Source organism: Medicago sativa, chromosome 5, assembly GCF_051527215.1.
Source record: "Medicago sativa cultivar Bolivia chromosome 5, Bolivia_mono, whole genome shotgun sequence".
Taxonomy (NCBI): domain Eukaryota; kingdom Viridiplantae; phylum Streptophyta; class Magnoliopsida; order Fabales; family Fabaceae; genus Medicago; species Medicago sativa.
Window position 1 is genome coordinate 23,164,626 of NC_140753.1, and position 19,945 is coordinate 23,184,570.

Genomic DNA, 19,945 nt, shown 5'->3' on the forward strand with positions numbered 1-19,945 from the left:
GCATATATTTTGTCTAATTGGTCTGCTTAAAAATGTTTTGTGGTTGGTTTTAGCATATATTTTGTCTAATTGGTCTGCTTAAAAATGTTTTGAAATTGACTTCTCTTATAGGCTTGCCTCACGACAGTTCATTGTATATGATTTTGATTTTCATGTTGATTATCCTACTATCCTAACAGGTTAGACACCTCAATTCCTTTTATCATTTGAAGCTTTTGAAACTATGAAGGTCCTCAATTCCTTTTATCATTTGATCTCCTTTGTAAAATCCATGATATTTTTTTTTTAATTTTCACAATTTTGTTTCTTCTAATAGGGTTGGACTTTATTTGATATTCATTTTAAAAATCATCATTTTTCTAGCTACTCATACCTATTCCGTCATAGTAAAGTCTAGCTACTCATACCTATTTGAGTAGCTGAGTAAAGAACAAGAGAGTAACTATTTATTTATGATTTGTGTTTTGAAAATTGCTCTTGACACATTTGGCTTGGCTGAGAAACACATTTAAAAGATAGATTTAGGGTTGCAAGATAAATTGTTTAGTTAGGCTTTATTTTAATTATTTTAATTATGTTAGCTATTAAATAAATTCACATCTATCCTATTTATATATAACCAAACACTCTTCATAAACAAACATATCATATAAGTCTTTTTCCATCTACCTTTAAGCACCAACCAAACAAACATTTAGGGTATATGGTTGAAATAATAATTGGGGATCCAATTACTTTCATATGTTGCATTCATTACCTTGAGCTACTAAGATCCATAAAAACACTTAAACCAAATTCCAAATTTGTTCTCAATTTCTTGAAGTGAGCAAGAGCAACTGAAGCCATCTTCTTCTCATCATTCAGATCCGAATTCTTCTTCTCCTGACAACATTAACTCCACACAATTGTAAGTTTTCCATTGTAATAACTTTTTCCCATCCTCTTGTTATTCAATTCCTTTTGGACTTACTTTTGAATTAGATATCTAGTTTGATTTTGTAATTTGTTGCTTCAATGTTGAATATGTCAGATAAGTTGTTGTGTTGTTGAATTTCACTTTGCTGATGATGGTTCTTAAACTTTATCCTTTGCTTCAATTTCGTGTGTTGTAATTTGTTGCTTCAATTTTGTAATTTGTTGCTTCATTTTGATTTGATATGTGGTCTTATAATATTGTTAAATTGTAGTTTAAAGGTAGTTGAAGAAGTTGCAGAAATTCTGTCACTTTGTTTTGGAAGTTGATGAAATGTAAATATTATTATAATTGATTGTTTGATTTTTAGGTTTATTGATTGACTCATTATTAATATTATTTGATTGTAACAGTGCAACCATGAATGTCTCAAAGGCCTCATCAAGCAACATGGGAGAGAGACAGAGCTGGATTAAATATGCCAACAAGGTATGCCATTGTAACAAAATAGCAGCGATAAAGGTTTCAATGACTAATGAAAATCCAAACCGGCTGTTTTACGTTTGCAAGAACAACAACAAAAAAAACAAAAGCAAACAAAGGTGTGAATTTTTCAAGTGGTGTGAACCAATTGGATGTGAAAAGGATTCAACCCAAGTTCTGGAAAGTAAGTTGACGGATTTTGGTTCTAAAAATTCTACCTTAGAACATGAATTGGAGTGTGTACTAGTTGATCAAGCTATGAAGTTTGATGCTTTGAATAAAGAATTGGATGCTAAATTGGTGGATATGAAACATTTAATTGAGGAGGATATTCAGCATGTGAAGATTCAATCTGAGATTGAATTATTATTCCTCCAAAAACAGTTTGAAGAATGTAACCAGCAACTGTTGGAAATTAAAAGAGAAGTTAGGAATGAATCACTACATGTTCACAAGAGATTAATGGATGATATTGTTTTTGTCAAAAAAAACCATTGTTATGAGTTGTCTATATTGAAGGAAGATTTGAGGAAGGCAAAATATTCAATGTGTAAGATCAAATGTTTAATTGTTGTACTGGTGTTGGTTCTGGGTTCTCTAGCATTCATCACAAACTGAAGACCATCTTCACTGAGAATAAAGAACAAGCAGCTATATTGCTAACAATGATGTTAAGCACGGTCGTGTCGTTGTGAAGTACGCTCGTGTCTAATAACCAGTGAAGTGATGCACGATCGTGTCCATGTTACGCACGGTCGTGCTTAATCTCCAGGTCAAATTTACTATGGTATTTGTATTTAGGCTATTTTTCCATTTAGGTTTATAAGTTAATTATCTCATGCACGGTCGTGCAATAATCGTGCACGGTCGTGCAATAATCGTGCACGGTCGTGTGTATATTTTAATTGAAAAGAAGGTTGTTACCAGTGTTTGGTAACACGCCCGTGTCATAATTGTGCACGACCGTTCTCATATGTAGTAGTATAACTCAGTCAGTTAGTGCACGACCGTGCTGTATTGTAGCACGACCGTGCGCAAAGAAACCTAGACCCTACATTAAGATGTATTTTTATATTATTGTTGTTGTTAATTAAGTGACTTATTTATTTAGTGACCTATTTAACTATGTTATTAATTACAAAATATTGCCACCTAAACCCTACATTAAGCATTTCGAAATTTGGCCAAAAGCAAAGAGGGAAGAATTGGCCAAAATCCAAGTGGGAACCAAAATTATTTTGATTTGAATTGAGTGAGTACATGAGACACTGGTTTATCCAATGGACAAAACAGTGTTGACAGAAAGTCAGCTTTGATGGGTACCTTATAGTGAAAAAGCTGTTTTGGATTGTGATTTGGACATAGAAAAAGCTGTCTCCCATGTGTAGTAGTACAAGGAAAAAAGTACATTGTAGATAAGAAGGAGATTCTTCTATTTTCTGGTTTGTAGTAATCAAATATTTTTGACAGACTTTGGTTGGTGTAACCATACCATTAACATTTATCATTTGTTGGTTGGATATTAAATACTAACATTTAATTTACAGACCAATAATTTTATACAAAAGTCTATATTTAGATGCACAATCTCATAATTTTGTTAGACTAGTTCTGATAAAATGAATTTACAGAACATTGTATATTGCATAATATTTTTTTTTTATTCATTTGTAGTGGAAAAAATCAATGTTCTTATCATCTATTGGGGCAAAGGTTTCATTAAGATAATGGTTATAAAGAAGGAAAATAGGAATGTAACAATTCTAACAGGATGTGGCCATGGACATGAAGAAAAGGTATGAAAACTAAATGTACTTTTTTTACTTATGTCATTTAGACTTCTGTTGGTTTTTTTGTTTTTTTTTTACAAAAACTCTTGTTGGTTTTTTATTATTTATGATGATTTACATCAATGTTTGACCACAAATTATGTATATCAATTTCTGCACCTCAACTGATTTAAATGTACCTAACAAAACAATATTATTTTTGTTGATGGAGCTTAACAAAACAACATTGAATTCTGTAAAACTTCTTGCAAAGACAACATGATAATATAACAATAATTAAACGATTACATGAGGTTGACATCACAAATGCCAAAATACATAAAAAAAAATACGATACATTGAGTAGGATAACAATAATTGGTGGGATCTACTAGTTGGATAATTGACTTGTAACATACAAATACAAAGGGTCCCCTACGTTTGTCCTCCATCGAAACATGTTTTCAACCTCACGGTCGGTTTCAAGATGCTTGACATCGTAGCTTAATTTCCAGTCGTTATGGACAGTTTCCAACGAGTAGTATGGTGTTATGCAATAAATTTTTTTCACCCTACGAGTTGGTTCATAGTACCTCATGAAATATTCGTTGAAGTAGCGAAATAGTTCGGATAGCGTCTCGACTGGTATCAAGTACCAAGCGTCGTGGACAGAACCATCATTTTCCAACTTGACGTTGCACTTTACTGGTCCAGGCGCCGATGGTTGAGTTGACATGTTGAGAATGAAAATTTAGTATGTTAGGAAGAGAGTAATTGTGTAAGAAATTGAGAACTAAGGGTGTGTATTTATAGGGAAGAAAATATAATATTCAATACATAAGTTAATATTTCTTTTTTTTATATAAAAGTAGTTGATGGTGACTCCATGTAACTACATGGGCCCACTAATTAGATTGATAACCTAGTACCATACTTTGGCCATTAGATTGCACGTGATAGTGTAAATGAAATGCCAAAATGACACTTTTCTTTACACATCAACATAAGACATATATTGGTTTTTTAATAACCAATGGACCAATGCTAGTGAGACACATCATATGGTAGGCTTTTTGCACAGAGTTATGTCTATGTTTAAGCAAAGTTTCTCTTTATTCTCTATCCATTGTAACATTAACATATCAGAAAATCTTAGAGAAACAAAATATCTGAACACAATGGCTGAAGAAAATGATTTCCAACTTGAAGAACTTCAACATCCTCCTTCATTACGGTAGGTGTACAATAAACTTTTTGTTAAGTTATTTTGTGTGTTGATAAAGCTCTTACAAAGTTTCCTTAAAATCACTTTTTATGAAAGGGAAAAACTTGATGTTCTTAACATTATCCTTTTTTAGTGTCCTTTTTGTTGATGTTCTACTTGATGTTCTTAAAACTTGAAAGGAAAAAAACAAAAGTTCTTTATGAAAATAGCAAACACCTAACATAAAGGGTTTATTCCTTTTGTGTGATCATAATGTGTTTTTTTCCTAGTAGTGAATGATGTATACCATGATGTTATTAATAAAAAAATGTACAAATAAGCTATAATTTGGTGCTGCATAATGTACACGGTCGTGCGTATGGTCGACACGACCGTGTCAATAGCTACTGGACTTGTAGTGTGCTAGTCTGCCTTTTAAATGGCACGGTCGTGCAAGATATGGACACGGTCGTGTTGGCCATAGACTGTGTTGTACATGTGTTTTTGGTTATGTGGTGTACGAAGTTCATGATAATCATATTGTGTTTTGAACATCATAACAACACATCTGAAAACATATGTTTTTGTAGACAACATACAATGGATAGCATAGATGACTTTGATGAATCGGCCGCGAATAAGGATTCGCCAGCACCTACCCCAAAAGGATTAACTCTAGAAGATGTGATGGAAGAGATCAAAGGCTTGAAACTAATTGTGTATGAAGTGGCTAATAAACAAAACACAGTTGAAAAGGTACACCTCTTTTATCTTCATGTATGGTACTATTTCGACAATGTTGCTTGAAACTAAATTTTTATGTTGTATAACAGGGAATTACGGATCAGGTGGTAGGATTACGGGGTTCTCTATTTGCCATTCAAGCCACTGTTGAAGCTCTGGAAGTGATTGCAGTTTCACAAGGGAAAGATGATTCCACTAACTTTGAAAAGCAACCAACTAATGACCCGGACTTGCTTACTGAACAAGAACGTTTCGATAAGGAACTTGCTGACATGGATTGGAGTTCTAAATCTGGAAATGACGAAGATTACTTCGGTGGAGGGAGGTTTGGGTGTAGCAGCAGCGTGTTCGCTGGAGTGGAAAGTATGGATGATCGTAGTGTTGATCTAAGTGTAATGCAGAGGAATGTTTCAAAATCTGTTGAGAGACCATTCGTTCCTGATTACTGGTTGAAGGAAGATACACCAGCCAAGAGCTATAACTCTGAGAAACAAACTTTGCTGGTAAGTCGTAGCGACTTCAAAAGACACACACGAAATAGTAAGACACCTCCAACATTCTCTGGAGATGGTGTAAACAAGAAATTGTTTAAAGAAACCCCTTCACCAAATCCAACGATGCGTGGTTCGTTGAAAACAAGTACCAAACTGTCTCAATCCGAGAAGAAGGTCACGGTAAAACTGGAGGAAGCTACACCAAAAAGGGCAAGGAAGTCGGATGGGGAAACGTCAAAAGTAAACAAATACTATTATTATTAAACTTAAGTTTATCTTAAACATGTAATATGATAACGGGGTACATGGGTTACATGCATATACCATTTTTTTTATTTTTATTTTTATTTTTTTGTAACATTTCAGGGAAAGGAGACAGCTGACCCAACTTCATTAGAAATGAAAAGACTTGTTGTTAGAGATGCACAAGTGTGCACCTATCTTTTTCATCATGCATCTGATAGTAATTTGAGAAATGAGAGACTAGTGTGGACAATGGGGTTGACGGCAACAAGAGCTGAGCTTAAATGCCTGACGCCTGGTGAATCAATTAATGAAGTGGTATGAACCCAATTCAACTGAAAATTTACATTATTTGATTATATTGACATTAACTACTGTTATTAAATTTATATCGAAGGCAATTGCATTAGCTGCTGCAAGGATCACACGTAACCAAGTTGATAGGCAATCTGTGTGGACATTACCCCCTTCGTTTGCGGTGAACTTACAAATCTATAGTTAACTTTTCAAATTTTGTACAAGTTATGTAATCAAAAATGTAGTGATGCAATAGATTTGATTTTATTTTGTTTACAATTAGTTGGACTTGGAGGACAGAGTCAGCGTCACACAAATAAGAGAAAAGTACAAAGATTGGATGACTCCTTTCCCAAATTTGAAGTTTGTAAGTCTGCAACACACTATTGGATTATATGCATATGTTGTGTAGGCAATGTTATACATTTTAAACCGGAGTCGATTATAATTCTAATTTTAATTGCACCATATTTTTGTACAGATTTACATTCCATTGAGGGTTGCCCCAGATTTTCAATGGTACCTGATGGTTGTAGATGTTGAAGCCATGATCACCTACCGGCTTGACTCAAATTGTCCACTTATAAGTTCTTCAACCAGACAAATGAAAGTGAAACAAATTGTGAGTGTGTTATTAAAGTATTTAGATATATACTTCCCGCGAGTTTTATACTTTAAAAGCTGATGCAAACTTCATTATAGGGGGTGTTGCTGTATCACATTGTACGTGCTGGTGGACATAGCAATGTCTTTCGCAATAAGTCCATTGGTTTTCAGTACAACAAAATTGTTGAGGCTACTCTAGGAATGCCCAATCCTCCCAGCTGGTAATGAACTATAATTGTTATATATTTATGAATCATCTTGGATAGGGTCGCCATATGATTGTAGAGATAACTTAAGTTGTTGTCCATACAGGGACAATTCAGGGGTATGGGTGATTCACTGGATGAACATGGAACACCTATTCCACCCGAACTGTTTGATTCACCCGGTAAGTACTAATACATTATAGGTTGATACATTGACGGCATCCTTTAGTTTACAGTAAAGTTAATGTTCGTTTTCCATTTTTACTGTTGATTAATTACTCCATTTTATCATATGTAGCTGAATGAGAAGGCGGTAAGGATGAAGATTGCAGCTGACTTGCTCATTGGGGACCACAACATTTTACGCCTTGAGGTTTTGGAAAAGACTGATGCATATTTGAAGACCATAGATAGCCCGGCTAATAAACCCATCCATATAGACGACGATTAGTGTTGTCGTTAGGTTCCTAACAAACCATTATTGCAGTGAAGTAGTGGTTTGATCGGAAGCTGAAATATCATTATCGCTTATGGTTTTATCCGAACTTTGAATATTATTAATATGTTTTGATTATGGAGCCCATATATTTTGTTGGTACGTACCGCTGACTGTTGACTATCTACTTGTAATGATTGTTGATGAACACATTTTATCCTTGGTTTATCATGAATTTGGTAGACCTTAATTATGTTATTTCGCTTTTAGCTATGCTATAATGTCCATGCAATTGTGTATGAAAAGTTGATTCTATACAGAACCATTAGCACGATCGTGCAATTGTAACGCATGGCCGTGTTAAAGAATATGTAGGTTGTTAAATGTTGAACAGAACGTTTAAGCACGACCGTGTTAGTATACAACACGACCGTGCCATTCACAGCATTCTTTTTTATTAACATTCAGTTGTTTAGTTCCAGTACGTTTAAACACGACCGTGTCATATTTACACACGGCCGTGCTCGAAAAATGGCATATATTATAAGGTGCATCCAGTTTAAAGAAGCACGACCGTGTTTGTTTACAACACGACCGTGCCGGTCCAAGTGTTTTAAAGAACTAATAATTATATACATATGAAGTTGTTAACTTAACGAACGCGCCCCATGTGGCTCAAGGGTTATGATTGTCCCAGCCTCCACCTTTTTTTTTATTAACATTAATTTTTTTAGTTTCATTGGTTGTTACATATTGAAAATGATAAAACGATAATTATAAACTACCTTAAAATAAAAACGTCTCATACATCATAATTATACGGTGGTTGTTACATATTGAAAATGATAAAACGATAATTATAAACTAGCCTAAAATAAACACATGGCATACATCATAATTATTCTGGATAAACTTAAATCTAATCGTTGTACCACTTTGAAAATTATTATTTCGGCAAAATCTATTCCACTTTGGTCCGATTTTTGCTATGCAGTTTGGAGTGTAGTTTCCGTCACTGTTTGAAACGATATTAAAAAGCTGATGATCTCCGTTATCTCCACATAACATTAAAGTTCGACATACATTATGTTCGATGTATTGACTAAAGTCCGAAGGTAACTTCTGCATAAGGACATTAAAAATAAACTCATTAATATATTATTAAAAGAATATGTAATAATAATTACCAATAATAAATATTTTAAAGTAAGTATAGTTGACTTTACCAACTTGTTTCTCATTGTTAGACCCTCCCGTAATTGAATATCAAAAAACTTGATTTCATTTCGCTTCAAACTTCTACTGTGAAAGGCAGGCAGTTGGCTGAAGATATTGACTTGACGAAATTCGTGGACTTTGAATATATTCATTCCATAGTAAGCAAACTTTACAACCACGTTGGTTGGGAAATTGTGGTATTGTTGCAGTGTGTTCCAACCATTGGTTATAGTTGGATTAAAGAAGTTTTTTGTTAACTCAAGTGTTACGATATTTCCATAAGGTGTGACAACGTTCCAGACGTCATCAAAATCATTAGTGTATGCCTCGACAAAACCCGGATCAACTTCAACACGTGCCTGAAAAAATTGTAATATAACAAAAATATTACATACTAAAATATAAGGAAGAATGTAATAGATGAAGCCGAAATAAATGTTTCAATGTTGATAAAATAGGGGTAGAGAAATAGACCATAAACGATAATTTGACAGCACCAAAAAATGCCTCTGGGGAATCTGGAATCATAACATGTATATGATTGTGTGTATGGGTGAGAGCCATAGTGGAAGAGTTGTATTTTTTTTAAGGAAAGGAAGAAAGAGTTGAGTAGTGGTATACTCAAGTGTAACAATGTGAATGTATTTATAGTGTAAGGCAATTGAAATTTAGTTCAAAACCATGTATAAAACAATTAAAGATTGAGTGAGGGAGCATCCACTTTATGGAATCTCTGCCATGGCAGTTGAAAGACATATGCATGGTGTAGGAAAGTATTCAAAAGCAAAGGTATGTGCCATCAAATCGTTAATAGACTGTAATCTATACCTATTGCAATCAAATCCAGAATAAATAAATATATATATATAGCTATTATAGTGCTTGGAAATGGCATAGGATTAAAGGGTGTGCATCCATTTTCAAGCAGCACGGCCGTGTTAGTTTACAGAACGACCGTGCAATTCATATGTTGACAAAAAAACGAATGTTTATATACATCCCAAGTTGATACCATAACGAAAGCGCGCCCATGTGGCTTAATGGTTATGAATGAGTCTATAAGTGTGCCTTGCCTAAGTAACGAGGTGGTGGGTATGGGTTCGACTCCCAGCCACCACTTTTTCCATTGTATGAACATTTTTTTTTCCATTTTATACGTGTAAACACGACCGTGTCATTTTTACACACGGTCGTGCTTGGAAATGGCATAGGATTAAAGGGTGTGCATCCATTTTCAAGCAGCACGACCGTGTTAGTATACAGCACGACCGTGCAATTCATATGTTGACAAAAAAACGAATGTTTATATACATCCCAAGTTGATACCATAACGAAAGCGCGCCCATGTGGCTTAATGGTTATGAATGAGTCTATAAGTGTGCCTTGCCTAAGTAACGAGGTGGTGGGTATGGGTTCGACTCCCAGCCACCACTTTTTCCATTTTATGAACATTTTTTTTTACTATCAAGTACGTGTAAACACGACCGTGTCATTTTTACACACGGTCGTGCTTGGAAATGACTGGTTTTATGTTTTACCAGAACAAGTACGCACGACCGTGTCAATATACAGCACGGTCGTGCTCGAAAATCTATTTGGTTTTTTAGTTCTTACCAGATTCTATACGCACGACCGTGTCATTGTACAACACGGTCGTGTGCGTTTCGCAGACTTATATATCAATATTGTCTTTGGTAACCGTTCCTCATTCTCACCACACTCATTCAACTTCCATCCAAAACCTAAACCTCCATTAACCTCCATCAACTTCTCTTCCAACCCAACCTCCATATAAACAACTGCTAACTTCACCAAATCTTAACAAAAACAACAACAAGCAACAAGTATAACACATTCAATCCAAACCACAATCAAAAATCATCCAATCTTCAAACAAATGTCCAAATTCGTGTACCCTCCAAACCTAAATTAAAACCAACCAAATTAAAGTTTAAACATCAATCAAAGACAAATCCTCATACCCAATCTATAAACCCAACATCAATTCAACCTTTCCCTACCAAAATCAATCTTAAAAACCAAACTTGTATCCCAAAACCCAATTTTTCTTCCTTTTGTGAAATTCAAAAATGACAAAAAAGAGAAAGGATGATGTTGTTGATGATGCTGTTGATGATGCTTCATATGATGATGATCATGGTTCATCTAAAGTAAAGAAGAAAAAGGTTGCTGATGATGGCTCTTCTCATGCCAAGAAGAAAAAGGTTGCTGATGATGGTACTTCTCATGCTAAGAAGAAAAAGGGAAAGGAAGTTGCTACTGATGGCAAGGGAAAGGAAGTTGCTACTGATGCTGGCTCTGGTGATGGCAAGGAAAAGAAGGGTAAGCCTTATGCACTTGGAATTATCCTAAAGAAAGCAGAGGAAAGGGAGAGGTTCGACATACTTGCTGGAAGAGGTCTCTTAATGAGCAGGTATCCCGATAAAACTACTCTAGATGATTTAGGTATGAGAGAAAATGTTAGGGATCTGGTTGGTAACATAGGATGGGGGAAATTTATAGGACATTCATACTCCACAAAGGTATACCTTACCCTAGAATTCCTTAGTACATTGTGTTTTAGAAAAGATAAAGATAATGTTGATGACCCACAACACAACAATGTGTCATTTAGCCTGGATAACCGTGAATTTAGCATGTCACTAACTGAATTTTGTGAACGGATGGGGTTCGCAAGCACGGGACTCATCCACGATTCTCATAACCCGAACAATAGGCCTGAGAATTATGATCCTGATGAGTTTTGGCATCAAATAACTGGAATGAGGAAATTTGTGCCTAAATCTGCTAAGGCTAGTTCCATCCACAACCCTGTTTTCCGCTACATTCACAGGGTTATGGCTTGCTCCATCTTCGGTCGAAAGGAAACGGGGACGGTTAGGACCGATGAACTATTCATATTATGGGCTATGGTCAACAAGCAACAAGTAAACACAGGTTACTATCTTTTAAGCCATATGGCGTCTGTTGCGACACAGGACAGTGGTAAGATTGTGGTGGGGGGACCGATAGAGTTCATGGCCAAGACGTTAAATATTAAATTGTATCGTGATGAACATCCACTTCATGGTTGCAATGGAATCAATATTGACACACTGATTCAAATGAAAATGATTAAGGATGTGAGTGGGGGGAAGAGAGAACAATTTCAATTGAGGGTTGCGAACCATGACTCATTTCTATTGCCAAATCCTGATAGGACTGACACATCAAATGTAGAAAACTGGATTTATTCCGATTTAGGTACAGAAGTTCCTGCAGAGCAGCATGATGGAGATGACGTACATGCTGATGACCAGGAGGAAGACCAACCGCTGCCGGAGGTTCAACATGACCATGATTGGCGTGCAAGGATAGAGGCTGAGGTTCAAGGGACAAGGGCCGACCTTCAACAGATGAGGTTGGAGCATCAAAGGCATTATGAAGAGGAGCAGGAATGGCGTGGAATGATGATGGCTGAGGTGCAGCACATGAGGCAGGACAACCAAACGCAACAACATATGCTCAACCTAATGATGCAGCACCTAAAAATTGAATACCAACCTCCAGGTGGAGTCTAATGTTGGGAATCTGTGTTCGTGACTTACGGAGTAGGGAGGATAGGTTTTTTGCTTGCTTATGCTTCTTGGATGATTGCTACTGGTTTTTTATCTAAGTTTCTTGCTTCTATTATGGAACTGTTATGTTGGGTTATTTTGAACTTGCTAACGCTACTTTTGTTTACATATCTTTCATCAACTACTGGTACTGTTATATTGGGTTCTATTTGAATTTTGTATAAGTTTCTTTGAACATGCACTATCAAAAATTCTGTTCAAAACTTAATTGTGTTCAATTTAAGTTTGTTTAACTTCATATGTAAATCTTTGTCGGTGTCATAATCTATAATTCTGTTCAGGTTGTATTGTAAATGATTCCAAATTGTATGTGGTATTATTTACGTATGTGGTAAGGAAATACAATTTGAGCATGCTGTGGTGACAACTTTGTAAAAAATATGTAGCACGACCGTGCCCAATTTACACACGATCGTGTGTATTCCTTTCACATTACTAACTAATGACCAGATTGTAATGACACGACCGTGCCAAAAATTAACACGGTCGTGCTTGATTATCAGCTATAAATTTCATTAGCATCAGTGCTCATAAGCACGACCGTGCTAAACTATCACACGGGCGTGCCTTCTATTCCCATTCTGGTTCAACTTAGAACATAGTATGTTGACACGACCGTGCCCAATTTACACACGATCGTGTGTATTCCATTCACATTACTAACTAATGACCAGATTGTAATGACACGACCGTGCAAAATATAAACACGGTCGTGCTTGATTATCAGCTATAAATTTCATTAGCATCAGTACTCATAAGCACGACCGTGCTAATATATCACACGGGCGTGCCTTCTATTCCCATTCTGGATCAACTTAGAACATAGTGTATTGACACGACCGTGTCACTTTCAAACACGCCCGTGCTAAGTACGAATGTAAAATGTTTCCTTCAGCACGCCTGTGTTGTTTGTGTCCAAGGTCGTGCTCATAACCCAGTACACATATTAACTACTAATTGCTTAACAATAGAGGTGGCGCAGGCAATTAGACACATCACAACGAACAACGTTTTACACAAACCTTCAAATATTCACGAAATACTTTGATATCGTGTACATATTAAACAATCCACATCAAATTAGAAAGGTTCCAACATCATAATATCACAGATTAATAAAAATGCATAAGTTCACTCCTAAATACACGCAAAACAACAATCAATTTAAACAAACAACAGGTCACTAACATCTTCGTCGAAGGGTCATCATACACCATTCTCCGGTTCATCAGTTGCGAACATCTTCAACGCAACATCAAACTTCAAAATTCATCGTGCTCCTCCAATCTTCAATTTTAGTTCAAATCCTACGTTGTTCGAACAATAATAAATTACTTACAATGTTGACGCTAATATCACCGTTTAAATTTTAAACAGTAGAAACTTCAAACATTAGATAATAACGGCTTCACACTTACCATGGGTGTGTTCCAATCTTCCGAGTCTTCAGCATACCCTTGATCATCATTGATATGTGATGAATGATTCTGTGACTGTACATTAAAGTCTTCTCGTAGACGACAAGACTGCCGGTTGTGACCCTTACATCCACATATGCCACATTTCGGCGAACTCCGCTTTTTATTTCCACTTACATTACGAGATGAAGACGCAGCTGCTGCTCCACCTCTTTTCTTAAGCCGTTGCGGATTACCTAAACTTTTTTCTGTCACTGAACCGACCACGGGCAATTCATCAACTTCACCCCTGCTTAATGATTCCAATGTTTCGGTGTGTTTTTCAATCATTTCCATGGTTTTGTGTATATATTCAGGATCTCCACACTTCAACACGGCATTGGCCATCCTCTTACATCGCTCAACGAACATCACATACGTAGTTACAAATGCAGGATCACGGTGACTTGAACTATTAGCATTTTGAGCATTGATTCCATCTTTAGCACGTTTGGTCCATCGTTCCATCACAAGACATTCTGGCAGTACAACAATGTTCAAATGCACTAGAACATGTAAGATATGTTCACAAGGAATACCAAATGTCTCGAATCTTTTGCATGAACATTTAAATGTCAACCGTTCTTGGCAAAATGTCACGATCCAATGAATATCATCCCTAGGGTATTTGAAAACATTGTAGGTAAAAATGGAACCACTGCGCACATCACCTTCGACTTTGCACCGACTAGATCTCTCCAATACGGGCCTAAACTGCTTAAACACTGACCTTGTATATATTCTTGAAGCTGACTTCTCTAATTTTCTATGTTGAGTTTGCAAAACGGGGTCACCAAAAGAAGATGCATAATCCGCCTCAATTTCTCTGTATCTAACATAATTCAGCCACCGCAAAAAATGCTGTAAAAAATCCACCAAATTCGACAAGACGGTAACATATTTTCCAAATTCAGAATGAAGACCTTCACACCTTGAGGTTGTTCTGAAACCAGCATAAAATCTACCACGGATATGGGCAGTTGACCATTGCTCCCGCTTCTCATACAGCTCACGAATCCACTTATTATTTTCCAACCCAAACTCTGCAACCAACAAATCCCACATAGTTTCAAACTCTTCAATATCAAAATCACCGAACATACACCGTTTGAACTTCGGGACAAATTTTGGATTTTTTATATTGCTCGTTGCATTTCTAGCCAAGTGCCAGGCACACAAACGGTGATGAGCATGTGGAAATACTCTTCTAATTGCATTTCTCATTGATAGATCTCCGTCAGTTATAACTGACACAGGTGCCTTCCCGCCCATTGCCTCAAGAAATTGTTGCAGCAGCCACACGTAAGTGTCCTCAGTTTCATCACCAACAATCGCACTACCAAATATGACACTTTGATTATGATGGTTCACACCGGAAAAAATAACTAACGGTGTGTTGTACTTAATTTTTCGATATGTAGCATCAAATGCCAAAACATCTCCAAACACCGAGTAGTCCATACGGCTAACCCCATCACACCAAAATAAATGTCGAAGTGTTCCATCCTCTTTAACTGTGTGCCTCCAAAACATCATATCATCCGTACTACACAAACCCTTAAGGAAATCAATTGCATCCTCTGCATCTGTACTCTTCCTCTCCCTGTTCTTGAATTGCTCGTTGTACATGTCTCTTCTTGTATATCCAAGATTTTTAAATCCACCAGCCTGTGAAGCAAAAAAACCATAGATGCGTGACGTAGGAATGCCAGCTTTCCTCATCATTTTCATTTGGTATTTGTCATAATCGCTCATCTTCCTATGTGCAGGTAGCATTCCCTCATACTTCCCATCCAAAAAGGTGTGATTGTGAATATCGTCAACAAATTTTATGTACCATCGACCGCTACCAGCGTCAACGTGTACTTGAATTTTTGCCATGCAACCACACCTACTAGTTGCCTTCTGCTCTCTTTTCCTATCGGCAGCATTACTTCCAACCCTGTAACCTTCTCTATGACAAACAAAGGTTTGTTGAACAACATCGCCATCCCTGTTCTTAACAACACGGCTTTTTCTACCGGAAAATCCACGTACACAACCGTACAAATTGTAAAACTTGAATGCAACTAAACGATCCTGAAAATGGTACCGCATGATTTCATCCGACCCTATTTCCTTAAAATTAATTCTGTCAAGGTCAGCCATGCAATCAACCGCCGTTTCATCGTCAAAGTTGCACCCATACAACGAACTGTACATGTCTTCGACATCTTCATCCGAGGAACATACATCACTCTCCGAACAAGAGCTATTGTCCATGTCCTGTACAATAAAAATTGCAAAATAACTTAGTAATTGACAATCCTCAGATCAGAATTACACTACGATTTTCGCTAACTTCAAAAATAATTTACACAATAATGTAATCACATCAACATACCTCTACCTCTGAACCTTCCGCATTAAGGTTGCATCCCCCAGTTATGTCGCTTACATTGGGAATTCCGAAAATTTCTAGAATTTCATGAATATCCATCTTCCTGTTCATCATACATACATGGATTTAAATAATCACAATCACAAATTCGCCAAAACACACACTACCTTTACATGAACAAAATTGCAGGAACCAGACAAATACAACACTACATAGCAATACTAGTAGAAAGCAAAAACAATTACTTCCAGGATGTCAAGCACGACCGTGTCTATAATCAGCACGACCGTGCTCCAAAACATTCAAGATTATAACTTCATGCATGGAATTTTGGCACGACCGTGTCAGTAAAACGCACGACCGTGCTAGATTGCAGTTCAGAATTTTTCTCACAAAACCTAGCATAAACCAACCATATTTACTTCCATTACGACAAGCACGACCGTGTCATTATTGAGCACGATGGTCATGGTGATAGTAAACAAAATGCATCCAATCTCCAGTGAGTTTGAGCACGGTCGTGTGTAACTTAAGCACGACCATGCACAACACCATCTCATAAACTTGGTGTTGCAGCCATTGTTGTCTTCTTACCCTCTTTCATTGACAAAAAACTAACTCAAAAATTCATTATTTATTCTTTCAGTTATGGTATCTCAGAATCTTATATTAGCCAACAACACTAACCCACTACTTCTATACAACAACCACATAGCATAATAAAACATTTAAAATGATAAACAAAGTTATGTTCATACCTTTAAGTTGAAAATGAATTTAGATCTATAAACCAAACTAAGCTGCAATCTCCAGATCAATATAGGAAAGTGAAATAATGTTGAACAATTTTGTTGATGGATAAGAACTTTAACTTAAGCATGAAGGAGAAAGCATATCTGGAAATATCAAGAGCATGGGTGGCTATGGAGATGAAGAAACATGTTAAGCATGAAGGAGAAGGGAAACAAAACTCAAAATGAGATTTATGGTGGTGTTTCACGTGTATAACGAAAATATGAATTACTACTCTCCATGTTTCAATTTTAGCAGGGGGTGTACAAGTAATTGCTGATAACTGATGGTGTTTTAGGGGGTGTGAGCAGCAGAAACAATAAATGGAATAGTTTATAATATAATATGTTTTCATTAAAATATTCCAGCAGGTAAAAAGTGCTTTTTTACCGCCAGCTGTCCTTCATTTCCAGGCCACTAAATGTGCACAAGTCTTTTGCTTGTGCATGCTAAATGCCACCCAAAGAAACAAAGTCATAAACTTTATCCAATAATGTAACATAAATTCCTAGCTAAGTTAGTTAATACTTGCGATGTTGCAAAATGTATGAGAATGAATAGGAGTGTCGACTAAGTTTGAATGAGGGTGGCGACAATGATGACTTGATTGCTTACACTTTGAATTCATCATTTATAAGGCTGAATAATGCCGTTTCACTGCCAATAATGCCATTTACCTAATGAGGGTAGTAATTTGCATTCCTCTTCAACAACTTATTTTCTGGAATAGCTTACATTATAGGATATTCATACATGAAGGCTAAACCAGGGTCTGGTACTATAAAGAAAATAGCTATTAATTTTGTGTATGAATTTTTGAGGAGGAATAGTAGGGCACAATCCTTTGTGATGCACCTCATGCATCATCACTAGAAGTTGGTATGATGTATACCAAGTTTAACTTTTTTTGGTTTCACAAAGGATAGAATTCTCAATGTACATAATTTTCTTGTTATATAGGAGTAGTTTATTCATAAGGCCACACACCACCTGTCAAGTGGTGATATATAGAAAGTGTACTAGTTTTGGTTATAAATTTGAGACCTTTCTCAAATGTATTTATGGAAATGTAAATCATCTAAGCTTGCTCATGACATGTGGCACTATAGATCTACCAAGCTTGCTCATGACATGTGGCACTAAGAAGTAAATCAAGCATTCTCATGAATTTAACATTTAATGCTATTAATATTATTTTATTTTTATTTGAGTTTTATAAAATTATTCTAATTTGATGTGTTGCTATTCATGGAATATTAAATATATAATATATCTGAACTATTATTTTAATTGAATTTTTTCTTTTTACACACATATACACACGAATCTATTTATATCTAAATTATTTGTGTTTGAAATTAAAAGTCAATTTTTTGACTGCACCGTAGAAACCTCCGATGTTATATCTCATCTCTCTATCATGCACATTAAATGTGTTCTAAAAACGTGCTGCAAAATAATTTAAAAAAAAGATCAAATTGACCAATATTTTTTTATTTAAGAAATTAAACCGCTACTTCACAAATTTGAAGAATTAACCCCTCAAAAAGAAATTTGAAGAATTAAATTGGCCTATTCTTATAATTATAAGGACTAGAGCGTCTTTTTACCACATCCAATTTTAAATCTTTTCTTTTGAGCATCGCTCTTGTCATTCAAAAGAAAAGATGATTGTGGGGTTCTTGTTGCAAGTTGTGTATGCAATCTATCAATATCCAAAAACAAGTGATTTATTCAGAATCCTTTATTTAGAAAGTTGGTCATTTGTAATTCGAGTGGTACCGTTTACGTCATTTGTTGAGAAGGTTGTTAACACTCGTTATGTTATTATTACCCATTTTGTAAAACACAATGAAATTCTTTAAATTGAGACATTGAAATGTAGATATAAGATATCTTAGCGGAAGTCCTCTAGGTTGAGGCAATGAAGTCATCTAAGTTGAGCTATGGAAGTCCTCTACTACGAGCCAAGGAAATCTAGGATACTAATTATTTTAGTGAATGTATTTTAGTTTAAGGCAAGAAAGTCCTCTAGATTGAGGCAAGAAAATCTAGGATATTGAGGTATCTTAGTCGTTTTAGTACGTATGATATGATTGTAGTGAAAATCCTTCAAGAATGAAGGGATTGGACTAGCTTTGATTTATGGAGTGGACCATGATAATCCCTTTGTGTCATCTCTCTCCTCTTATCTCTTTTATTTTTGTTGACTTTCATCATTATTCTTTCAAATACTAACAATAAAAAGGGATCTAAAACACAATTCAAACTCTTTTTTTGTGTTTTTCTCACCTTCACTTTGTCAGGTTTTTGAGGATGAAGATGTCTGCTTGACTAGAAGCACAAAGAAAATAAAGTCAAGGTCTTAGAAAGAGTCAAATCTTAATGAAGAAGGCATATATTCCTACAAAGATACTCTTGGAGATGGAGGGTGCACAAGATTTTTAAATAGAGTATTCCTATATTGACTCTATTGTTGAGGAAAATATTAAATTAAGAAGGGATGAGTTCAAATCGTGGTGTTCTCCGTAGAAGCAAACTTGGTGCGTGTAATGGGAGAAATGGTGGGAGGTCAGTTCATGGAAGTGAAGTTACAAAACTTTTGGCCTAAGGAGGGGGACATTATAGTAGTATACCATCCAACAGATAAATATGTGGTGCATTTTGCTAGTGAAAAATATTACAACTATGATCTTTTTGAAGGACCTTGGTTAATTGTTGATCACCGTCTGATTGTTTAATGTTAGAGGTGTTGTTGTATGAGTTATGATTTTTGATCTCCCAATAAATATTTATAATAGAAATTTTCACTAGCGTGTTGGGGAAGCATTAGATAATATGTTGAAGGTGGACCATTTGATTTCTATTCAATAATGTGGTCGATTTGCTAGTATTTATGTAGAGATAGATATGAACAAGTAACTCATTTCAAAGTTCAGTCATTAAGGTCTTGTTCCTAATATTGAATATGAAGGATTACATGTTACATGTTTTATAGTTGTGGGGCCACAAGGCTGAAACTTGTCCAGGTAGCAAGGTTTTTTATCTGATGTGAATAAAGAGGC

The 19,945-nt window shown here is 35.8% G+C and overlaps 2 protein-coding genes across 8 annotated transcripts; one reads left to right on the forward strand and one right to left on the reverse strand.

Annotated features, from left to right (window-relative positions):
• Positions 1-7,668, forward strand: LOC146921117 (uncharacterized). 6 transcript variants are annotated; one of them, XM_085714531.1, is made up of 14 exons: positions 1-179; positions 824-907; positions 1,327-1,402; positions 3,071-3,192; positions 4,322-4,399; positions 4,960-5,125; positions 5,203-5,847; positions 5,974-6,168; positions 6,248-6,328; positions 6,431-6,514; positions 6,629-6,769; positions 6,850-6,974; positions 7,066-7,141; positions 7,258-7,668. In XM_085714531.1, exons 4-14 carry the CDS (start codon positions 3,176-3,178, stop codon positions 7,408-7,410), a joined length of 1,761 nt encoding a protein of 586 aa, XP_085570657.1. In that variant the 5' UTR covers positions 1-179; positions 824-907; positions 1,327-1,402; positions 3,071-3,175; the 3' UTR covers positions 7,411-7,668. The 6 variants fall into 6 exon arrangements, with proteins under 6 accessions (XP_085570657.1, XP_085570655.1, XP_085570658.1 ...); XM_085714529.1 differs by having other exon boundaries at positions 1-907; XM_085714532.1 differs by lacking the exon at positions 4,322-4,399 and having other exon boundaries at positions 1-907.
• A 5,578-nt stretch (positions 7,669-13,246) lies between these two features.
• Positions 13,247-16,295, reverse strand: LOC146921118 (protein FAR1-RELATED SEQUENCE 5-like). 2 transcript variants are annotated; one of them, XM_085714535.1, is made up of 3 exons: positions 16,092-16,294; positions 13,670-15,973; positions 13,247-13,558 (listed from the first exon to the last, which is right to left on the reverse strand). In XM_085714535.1, the coding sequence occupies exons 1-3, from the start codon at positions 16,200-16,202 to the stop codon at positions 13,547-13,549; spliced, it is 2,427 nt and encodes an 808-aa protein (XP_085570661.1). In that variant the 5' UTR covers positions 16,203-16,294; the 3' UTR covers positions 13,247-13,546. The 2 variants fall into 2 exon arrangements, with proteins under 2 accessions (XP_085570661.1, XP_085570660.1); XM_085714534.1 differs by having other exon boundaries at positions 13,247-15,973; positions 16,092-16,295.
• Positions 16,296-19,945: the final 3,650 nt, after the last annotated feature.

Coding starts and splice junctions, on each gene's coding strand:
- LOC146921117 (XM_085714527.1), top strand. CDS start 4,227: ATGGTAGGCTTTTTGCACAGAGTTATGTCTATGTTTAAGCAAAGTTTC. Junction 5,848..5,973: donor CGGATGGGGAAACGTCAAAA/GTAAACAAATAC, acceptor GTAACATTTCAG/GGAAAGGAGACAGCTGACCC. Junction 6,329..6,430: donor CATTACCCCCTTCGTTTGCG/GTGAACTTACAA, acceptor GTTTACAATTAG/TTGGACTTGGAGGACAGAGT.
- LOC146921118 (XM_085714534.1), bottom strand. CDS start 16,202: ATGATGAACAGGAAGATGGATATTCATGAAATTCTAGAAATTTTCGGA. Junction 15,974..16,091: donor CGGAAGGTTCAGAGGTAGAG/GTATGTTGATGT, acceptor TTTATTGTACAG/GACATGGACAATAGCTCTTG.